Source organism: Babylonia areolata, chromosome 9, assembly GCF_041734735.1.
Source record: "Babylonia areolata isolate BAREFJ2019XMU chromosome 9, ASM4173473v1, whole genome shotgun sequence".
NCBI classification, from domain to species: Eukaryota; Metazoa; Mollusca; class Gastropoda; order Neogastropoda; family Buccinidae; genus Babylonia; species Babylonia areolata.
This window is the reverse complement of record NC_134884.1, coordinates 24,814,249-24,824,248: the sequence shown is the minus strand read 5'-3', so window position 1 is coordinate 24,824,248 and position 10,000 is coordinate 24,814,249. Positions and strand designations below refer to the sequence as shown.

General features: G+C 45.7%; 1 protein-coding gene across 3 annotated transcripts in view; it reads right to left on the bottom strand.

Annotated features, from left to right (window-relative positions):
* The window catches only part of LOC143285799 (small conductance calcium-activated potassium channel protein 2-like), a 29,922-nt gene that overhangs the window by 600 nt on the left and 19,322 nt on the right, over positions 1-10,000 (bottom strand). For all 3 annotated transcript variants that reach the window (XM_076593222.1, XM_076593223.1, XM_076593225.1), the window contains 2 exons: positions 6,443-6,634; positions 1-306 (listed from right to left, as the gene is read on the bottom strand). The exon at positions 1-306 is cut by the window's left edge and continues 600 nt beyond it. In XM_076593222.1, the coding sequence (XP_076449337.1) occupies positions 1-306; positions 6,443-6,634 (498 nt within the window). The remainder of the gene's footprint in view (positions 307-6,442; positions 6,635-10,000) is intronic.

The window sequence follows — 10,000 nt, the reverse complement described above, 5'->3', positions numbered from 1 at the left end:
GTAGCGCTCCTGGTGGGTCTGCTCCAGCTTGCGGGCGATGACGGCGACGAGGAGGGCCGTGGAGCACAGGCCCATTGTGGCCGTGCACACGGCGATGAAGCGTCCGCAGTTGGTGGTCGGGGTCAGGTCTCCGTAGCCGACGGTGAGGAAGGTGATGGCGGCCAGCCACATGGACTCCGGCACGCTCAGCTTCTCGGGCATGTGCGTGTAGTACAGCTCGCAGGTGCGCATGCTCCACACAGACACGGCGTACATGGCCAGGATAATGGCCGCGATCACCTCGGCCGGGTGCTTGTTCAGAGCCGCCTGTTTGGGAGGTAATAGGGGTATGTGTGGGGGGTGCGGGGTGGGTAGAGGAGAAGGATGGAGGTGGGTAGGTGGTCGGGTTGGTGGATGGTTGGAGTAAGCAGGGTTTTTTTTGGTGGGTTTTGGGGTTGGGTAGGGTTGCGGTTGGGGTGGGAGAGACAAGAGCAAGAATTAAGAAAAAAAATCATCTCAGTTCAGTCACAATGTACACCGACTACAATGTATGCACACACATTACAGACACGAGCACCACCACCGCCAGTCAATTTAGAGCGCTGTAAACACAGAAAAGATGGTGTCTAAGAAATGGATGGGGATTCCTTTGTATTGTGTAGAAAATACTATGGCCTATCCCACCAGTGAAAATTAATTAAGAGCAGTAGGTTCATGGATAACAAACAGACCCCTGAACTAGTCGCATTTCAGTGACACGGGTACTCGACCTAGGTGGTGCTGAAATACGACATTGGCAGTGAAACGGTTTGATAATATGATAGACCAGACACGGACACCGACGCAGACACAAACACTGACACACACGTACACGTAAACACATGAAGGTTTGAGAAAGGGACTGACTGATTCTGACATTCACATTGATAACTTACACCCACACCGACACTGACTGACGCATCAAAAATTGATTCTGGCAAATTGATTACTGACCAGCTTCCACAAATATGCAACATTAATGTCTATTAGTAGTAAGAAAAAGTTACCAAATTTTGCTAAGTTCATTAAAGAAGGTTTTAATGTGTTTCGTTAGGAGCCAGTTTCAGTCTGGATTCTTTGCCACTTATGCCTTAACTGTACTTGTTGAATAGGAATTAGAACAATGACTTGTGTTAATCTTGACACCGCATCCCGTACATATCCATTTGTAATTGCATGATCATGTATGTATGTGCGTATATGCATGTATATATATATGTGTGTATATGTATATATATATATATATATATATATATATATATATTTATGTCTTTTTTTCTCTTGTATGTATCAAACCAATCCCAGTATTACTGGCAAATGGGTGCTAAAATAACATGCAAATTATTGTGTATTTTATTTTGTTACACCATGTCATTATTAATGCTATCCTCCAACTAAACCCCCAGTTCCCAGTTCAGGCTCAACTAGTCAGATACAGAACCGTATTGTAAATCTAAGGTGTGATCTGTGCATCTGTCCATTCCTATTGCATTGTACCAGACTGATGATTACATTTGGCCTTTTCTTTCATTTTATTTTCCCCCCATTTGTATTATCCCCTCTTTTGTTTCTTCTTTTTAAATTATCTTCGCTCTTCCTCTGTGGGCCGTCATCCTGTTATTGTCATGTTTCCTTGTTTCTCTATGACTCAAAAGAGTTAATGGGAATAAACAAACTCTCTCTCTCTGACAATGATAACACATCCTCCCCTCCTCCTCTCCTCTTCGTTCGTGGGCTGCAACTCCCACGTTCACTCGTATGCACACGAGTGGGCTTTTACGTGTATGACCGTTTTTACCCCGCCATGTAGACAGCCATAATCCATATTTGGGGGTGTGCATGCTGGGTATGTTCTTGTTTCCATAACCCACCGAACGCTGACATAGATTACAGGATCTTTAACGTGCGCATTTGATCTTCTGTTTAAGTTTGCGTATACACACGAAGGGGGTTCAGGTACTAGCAGGTCGGCACATATGTTGACCTGGGAGATCGAAAAAATCTCCACCCTTTACCCACCAGGCGCTGTTACCGTGATTCGAACCCGGGACCCTGAGATTGAAAGTCCAAAGCTTGGACCACTCGGCTATTGCGCCCGTCTGATAACAAATAGATACTGGAGTTGATACTGAAACTTACACACCGATACGGATACTGGGCGCTAATACTGACACTGACAAACCGATACTGACTTTGACACGCTGATACTGACAATGACACATCAATGGCAGTATTGACACACCCCATAGTGAAACGAACTCACCGATACTGGCACTGATATTGACACGGAGATACAGGAGAGAGAGAGAGAGAGAGAGAGAGAGAGAGAGAGAGAGAGAGAGAGAGAGAGAGAGAGAGAGAAACAGACAGACAAAAACAGAGAGAGAGAGAGAGAGAGAGAGAGAGAGAGAGCGAGCATAAGGAGTATGTTGTTCAGGAATGAGTCAAGTGATGTCCAACTGAGGACCTGTGTGTGTGTGTGTCTGTCCCCCCACCCCTCACCCCCTCTCTCTTCTTCACCCCCTCTCTGTCTGCCTCTCTCTCTTTTTCTCTCTTTCAGATTTTTCATCCTGTATCTTTATTCGTTTTCTTATTGATCTTTGTAAAATTTATTTATTTACTTTTCTTCATCACCATCATTCTTTATCACTCTGCGTGCGTGCGTGCGTGCGTGTCGCGTGCGCGCATATGTGTGTGTGTGTGTGCGCGCACACATACTCGCGCACGTGTAGATAGGTATATGCCTGAATGCGCGCGTACGAGCACATGAGTGCATTTTATGTGCAGCTAACATATGGTTCTGACATAAACAGTCGCAAAAATAACATGAGAAACCCCCCACAAAAAAACCCAAAAGAAAACAAAACACACACACACACACACACACACACACACACACACACACACACCGTCATTAATTTCGGGAGCTGTTCATTCCTAATTAGTCAGCCGCAGTGTGGGAGAAATATTACAGCAGCTAGCTTGCTGGCAGAAAGAGGAGCTGGGTATGAGGATTAATTGAAGCTGTTGCTACAGAGTGGATCGAAGACACATGCTTCCCCTTGTGGTATTTGCTTTGCCAGGAGTCTCAGTCTTGGTCAATAGGTAGGCAGGCAAACTGTCCGCGTCAGTGCTTTGGTAACAGCTGGTAACAGCTGCAAGGATTTTTTTCTTTTTTTAATTTATTTTTATTGGGCAGGGGTGGGGGGGGGGGGGGGACAGGGGGGAGGGAGGGGGGAGGGAAAGGGGAGGGGTGCTTAGTTATTTTTTTTTAAAATACAACTTTTTTTGTGCTTTTGTTCAGAGTGTGGGGGCTGCTGCTTTCCTTAAAACAAATTGTCATAATATTTTTGCTATTTTAGGGGGGCGGGTGGTGGGTACAGGGTGGAAGACGGGGGGGGGGGGGGGGGGGGGGGGTGTTGGCAGTTTGAGGGGGCGACAAATAGATAGACAGAAGACTGGGGCAGGAGCGACCTGTGTGGGTGTGGGTGTGGTAGGCTGGGAGAGGTGGGGTGGTGTGTTTAGGGGGTGGGGGATGTGTGTGTGTGTGTGTGGGCGGGAGGGGGGTGGGAGGGGTCATGGACTGGTGTTGGGGTAGATAAAAAGCCTGTTAGGGGGAAAGAAGGAGGTTAAGGGTGGGTAGGTGTGTGTGTGTGGGGGTGGGGTGGGGGGTAGGGGGTGGGGGGGTGGGGGGGGGGCATGGACTGGTGTTGGGGTAGAGAAAAAGCCTGTGATGGGGAAAGAAGGAGGTTAAGGGTGGGTAGGTGTGTGTGTGTGGGGGGGGGGGGGTTTGGGGGTGGGGTGGGGGTGGTGGGGGTTGGGGGGGGGGGTCATGGACTGGTGTTGGGGTAGAGAAAAAGCCTGTGATGGGGGAAGGAGGTTAAGGGTGGGTAGGTGTGTGTGTGTGTGTGTGTGTGTGTGTGTGTGTGTGTGTGTGTGTGCTGTGTGCACATGTGTGTATGTGTACGTGTGTGTGTACGTGTGTGTGTGTGTGTGTGTGTGTGTGTGTGCATGTGTGCACATGTGTGTATGTGTACGTGTGTGTGTACGTGTGTGTGTGTGTGTGTGTGTGTACGCGTGTGTGTACGTGTGTGTGTGTGTGTGTGTGTGTGTGTGTGTGTGTGTGTGTGTGTGCATGTGTGATGTGTGTGTGTGTGTGTGTGTGTGTGTGTGTACGTGTGTGTGTGTGTGTGTGTGTGTGTGTGTGTGTGCATGTGTGATGTGTGTGTGTGTGTGTGTACGTGTGTGTTTGTGTGTGTGTGTGTGTGTGTGTGTGTGTGTGTGTGTGTGTGCGGTGTGTATGAATGTACATGTGTGGGGGCACAAATGAAGCCTCTGTGTGGGAGGTCGGAGGGGGTCCGGAGGGGGGGGAATAAGGGGGATATAGTGGGAGGCCTTGTGGGCGTGGGGGTAGGGGCGTGTGCACGTACATGTGTTGGGACACAGAAGAAATCTGTGAAGAGGAACACAGGGGGGCGTGGGAGGGAATGTGGAGGGTGGGGTTGAGGGAGGTGGTGGGGCGAAGGTTGCATGTACATGTCTGTGGGCACAGAAGAATCTGTGAAGGGAAATAAGTGGAGGTTGGGAGAGGCTGCGGGGTTGGGTTGTGGGAGGCGTTGTGTGTGTGTGTGTGTGTGTGTGTGTGTGTGTGTGTGAGGGGGGGGGGCAGGGGTTGGGGGGGGGGGGGGTGTTTGGGAGGGTTGCATGTACATGTGCGGGGGCATAGAAAAAGCCAGTGAGGGGAAATAAGTGGGCGGCAGTGGGCGAGGGCGGAGCATACATTACAGTACACGCACATTACATGAGAGTTGACATACTTAATGCATGACACGACACCAGAATACACAAATACTGTAAAAACAAAAAAAGGCGAGGACTCCCATGCACACGCACTCACTCCAAGAGGGAACGTTGCAAACCAGGCCTTCCTTTACGACGAGGTAGTTGCATTACTTATTAATATTTTGCATATCCATAATCAAACTGACCTTTATCTTCTCGTTCGTCATAAAACTCACCTTTAAGATAAGGTTGATGTTTACTTCACACATCCCAAATCAATAGGATATCAATGAAAAGGCTGATGTAGTGCTTATTGATATTTTACATATCCCTAATCAAACTGACCTTTATGACAAAGGTGATGTTTACTTCGCACGTTCCAGATCAATGGGATATTGATTAATGAAAAGGCTGATGCAGTACTTATTTTATACACACCAAATCAGATTGACGTTCACGAGAATGTTGATGTTTACCCCACACATCCTAAATGTTCCTTTATGACAAGGTCAGTGGAGTGTTCGTTTTAAATATCCCAAACCAAACTGACCTTTGTGACGAGATTGATGACAATGTTTATAATTTCTCAAACTAAGCTGGCCTTCGAGACAAAGTTGATGTTTACATGATGGCGAAGGTGATGGATGCTGACCTGATGCATTCAGTTCAAATTGACCTTGTATGAATGAAGAAGTTGGTGCTTACTTTACACATCCCAAATCAAAATTACCTGGAAAAACAAAGTTGATACTTACTTTACATTTCCCCAAATCTACCTGATCTTAAAAGACACAGTCAACGCTCTGCTTCCTCAAACACAGACCCAGTACCAAACCTAAGATTAAGCTGATGTTTACTTGAAAAAGACATTAGTGTTTACTTGAAGCCTAAGGTGATGAGACTCATCGACAAAATCCAAATTCACCTTCAAGACATAGTAAATAGTTACCTGAAGTCGAAGCTGATGGTATTTACTGTTCACTCATCCACGAAGAAATCCAGCCATACATTGAAGATGAATTTGAGGTTTATTTGAACTGAAGTTGATGATATTAAACACACCACAACAATCCAAATTGACCATACGGGCGAAGTTGATGTTACTTGAAGTTTAAGTTGAACCCAATGATACTTAAGCACACGTCCATCCAAAAAAAATCCAAACTGACTTTGAAAACAATGTTGATGTTCACTTTCAGTTTAAGCTGATGGCACTTACTTCAACACATATCCATAGCGGTCCAAACTGACCCTTAAGACATAGCCGGTGTCTACTTGAAGTGGACGTTGGTGGTAGTTACTTCAGACATCCCCCCGCCCCCCACAAAAAAATTCAAACAGACCTTGAAAGTGGAAGTTGATGGTACTTACATATCCCCCCCTCCCCCTCCCGCAAAAAAAAAAAAAAAAAAAAAAAAATCCAAACAGACCTTGGAATGGAACCTAATGACACTTAGATACATACCCCCCCCTCCCCCCCGCGCGTCCCCCCCCCAACACGCACACACACACACTCATACAACACACACCCCTCCCCCCATACCCTCGAACCCCCCACACCCCCCCACACACACTTACCCCCTCCGCCCCCACACCCATCCCACCCACAACACCTACCGACACTCCCTACAACTGTACAGACCTTGAAGACGAAGTTGATGTTGACCTTGACATGGCTGACGGCGGCCACGCTCTGCGTACTGGGGTCTGTGAGGAGCTGGGAGTGCACCACGATGAACTTGCCCACCAGGTACAGCCTCAGCATCATCAGCACGGACAGGATGCCGTCCACACTGCCCCGTGAGGACACCCCGTGCACCGTCAAGAACTCTGCCTGGTAACCAAGCAAAAATAAAACAAAAATGTTTCAGTTTCAGTTTATTGTATTATTATTATTATTATTTTATTTTTTTTGGTCACAACAGATTGATAAAAAAAAAGTTTCAGTTTCAGTTTATTGTATTAGTCTTTAGTCTTTTTTGTCACAACAGATTGAAAAAAAAAAGTTTTCAGTTTTAGTTTATTGTAATACTCTCTTTTTTGTTGTTGTCACAACGGATTAATACACACACACACACACACACACACACACACACACACACACACACACACACACACACACAGATATATAATATTTCAGTTTCAGTTTATTGCTTTTTTCTTTGTCACAACAGATTGAAAAAAAAAGTTTCAGTTTTAGTTTATTATATTAGTCTCTTTTTTGTTGTTGTAACAACGGATTAACACACACACACACACACACACACACACACACACACACACACACACACACACACACGCATATATATCTATATAATGTTTCAGTTTCAGTTTATTGTATTACTCCTTTTTTGTCACAACAGATTGATAAAAAATATTTCAGTTTCAGTTTATTGCTTTTTTTTGTTGTTGCCACAACAGATTGATAAAAAAAGTTTCAGTTTTAGTTTATTGTATTACTCTTTTTTTGTTGTTGATGTCACAACAGACTGATAAAAAAAGTTTCAGTTTCAGTTTATTGTATTACTCTTATTTTCACAACAGATTGATGAAAAATGTTTTAGTTTTAGTTTATTGTATTACTCTTTTCTTTTTTGTCACAACAGATTGATAGAAAAATGTTTCAGTTTCAGTTGATTGTATTACTCTTTTCTTTTTTGTCACAACAGATTGATGGAAAAATGTTTCAGTTTCAGTTGATTATATTACTCTTTTCTTTTTTGTCACAACAGATTGATAGAAAAATGTTTCAGTTTCAGTTGATTGTATTACTCTTTTCTTTTTTGTCACAACAGATTGATAGAAAAATGTTTCAGTTTCAGTTGATTGTATTACTCTTTTCTTTTTTGCCACAACAGATTCACAAAAGAAAAAATGTTTCAGTTTCAGTTGATTGTATCACTCTTTTTTTTTCTTTGTCACAACAGATTGATCAAAGAGAAATGTTTCAGTTTCATTAATTTTATTGTATTAATCCCTTTTTTTTGTCATAACAGATTTCTATATGTGAAATTCGGGCTGCTGTCCCTGGGGAGAGCACGTACGTCGCCACACGCAGAGCGCCACCCGTTTTTGTATGTTTTTTTTCTGCCTACAGTTTTGTTTGTTTTCCTATCGAAGTGGATTTCTCTATAGAAATTTTGCCAGGGACAACCATTTTGTTGCCATGGGTTCTTTTTCAGTGCGCCAAGTGCGTGCTGCACACGGGACCTCGGGGGTTTATCGTCTAATCCGAATGACTAGCGTCCAGACCACCACTCATGGTCTAATGGAGGGGGGAGAAAATACTGGTAGGGTACCTGTATGTTGTCAGGGAAGGGGTGGATGGCAGGGTACCTATATATACCAGGGAAGGGGTGAATGGCATTGTACCTATATGTTGTCAGGGAAGGGGTGGATGGCAGGGTAACTATATATACCAAGGAAGGGGTGGATGGTAGGGTACCTATATGTTACCAGGGAAGGGGTGAATGGCATGGTACCTGTATGTTGTCAGGGAAGGGGTGGATGGCATGGTACCAATATGTTACCAAGGTAGGGGTGGGCGGCAGGGTACCTGTATGTTACCAAGGTAGGGGTGGACGGCAGGTTACCTGTATGTTGTCAGGGAAGGGGTGGATGGTAGGGTACCTCTATGTTGTCAGGGAAGGGGTGGATGGCATGGTACCTGTATGTTGTCAGGGAAGGTGTAGATGGTGGGGTACCTATATGTTGTCAGGGAAGGGGCAGATGGTAGGGTACTTATATGTATTTGTAATTCTTTTTATCACAACAGATTTCTCTGTGTGAAATTCGGGCTGCTCTCCCCAGGGAGAGCGCGTCGCTACACTACAGCGCCACCCATTTTTAAAATTTTTTTCCTGCGTGTAGTTTTATTTGTTTTTCCTGTTGAAGTGGATTTTTCTACAGAATTTTGCCAGGAACAACCCTTTTGTTGCCGCGGGTTCTTTTACGTGCACACGGGACCTCGGTTTATCGTCTCATCCGAATGACTAGCGTTTATACCACCACTCATGGTCTAGTGGAGGAGGAGAAAATATCGGCGGCTGAGCCGTGATTCGAACCAGCGCGCTAAGATTCTCTCGCTTCCTAGGCGGATGCGTTACCTGTAGGCCATCACTCCACTGTTGTCAGGGAAGGGGTAGATGATAGGGTACCTATATGTTGTCAGGGAAGGGGTGGATGGCAGGGTACCTATATGTTGTCAGGGAAGGGGTAGATGGTAGGGTACCTATATGTTGTCAGGGAAGGGGTAGATGATAGGGTACCTATATGTTGTCAGGGAAGGGGTGGATGGCAGGGTACCTATATATACCAGGGAAGGGGTGGATGGCAGGGCACCTGTATGTTATCAGGGAAGGGGTGGATGGCAGGGTACCTGTGTGTTGCCAGGGAAGGGGTGGATTGCAGTGTACATACATGTTGTCAGGGAAGGGGTGGATGGTAGGGTACCTATGAGTTGTTAGGGAAGGGGTGGCTGCTAGGGTAACTCTATGTTACCTGGGAAGGGGTGGATGGCAGGGTACCTGTATGCTGCCAGGGAAGGGGTAGGTGTACCTGTATGTTACCAGGGAAGGGTGGATGTACCTTTGCTGTATATTGCCAGGGAAGGGACGGATGGTAGGGTACATTCATGTTGTCAAGGAAGTGGTGCATGTACCTTTACGTTGTCCGGAAATGGGCGGATATACTGTATATTGCCGGGAAAGGGGTGGACGTTCATGTGCGTTGCCAGGAAAGGGGTCGATAGTAGGATGGGTACCGTTATGTTGCCAGGTAAGGAGAGATGGATTGCAGGTAGGGTACTTGTATGTTTCCAGGGAAGGGGTGGATGTAGCTGCATGTTTCCAGGGAAGGGGTGGATGTAGCTGTATGTTTCCAGGGAAGGGGTGGATGTTCCTGTATGTTTCCAGGGAAGGGGTGGATGTACCTGTATGTTTCCAGGGAAGGGGTGGATGTAGCTGTATGTTGCCAGGGAAGGGGTGGATGTAGCTGTATGTTTCCAGGGAATGGGTGGATGTAGCTGTATATTTCCAGGGAAGGGATGGATGTAGCTGTATATTGCCATGGAAGGGGTGGATGTACCTGTATATTTCCAGGGAAGGGGTGGATGTTCCTGTATGTTTCCAGGGAAGGGGTGGATATACCTGTATGTTTCCAGGGAAGGGGTTACGATGTACCTGTATGTTTCCAGGGAAGG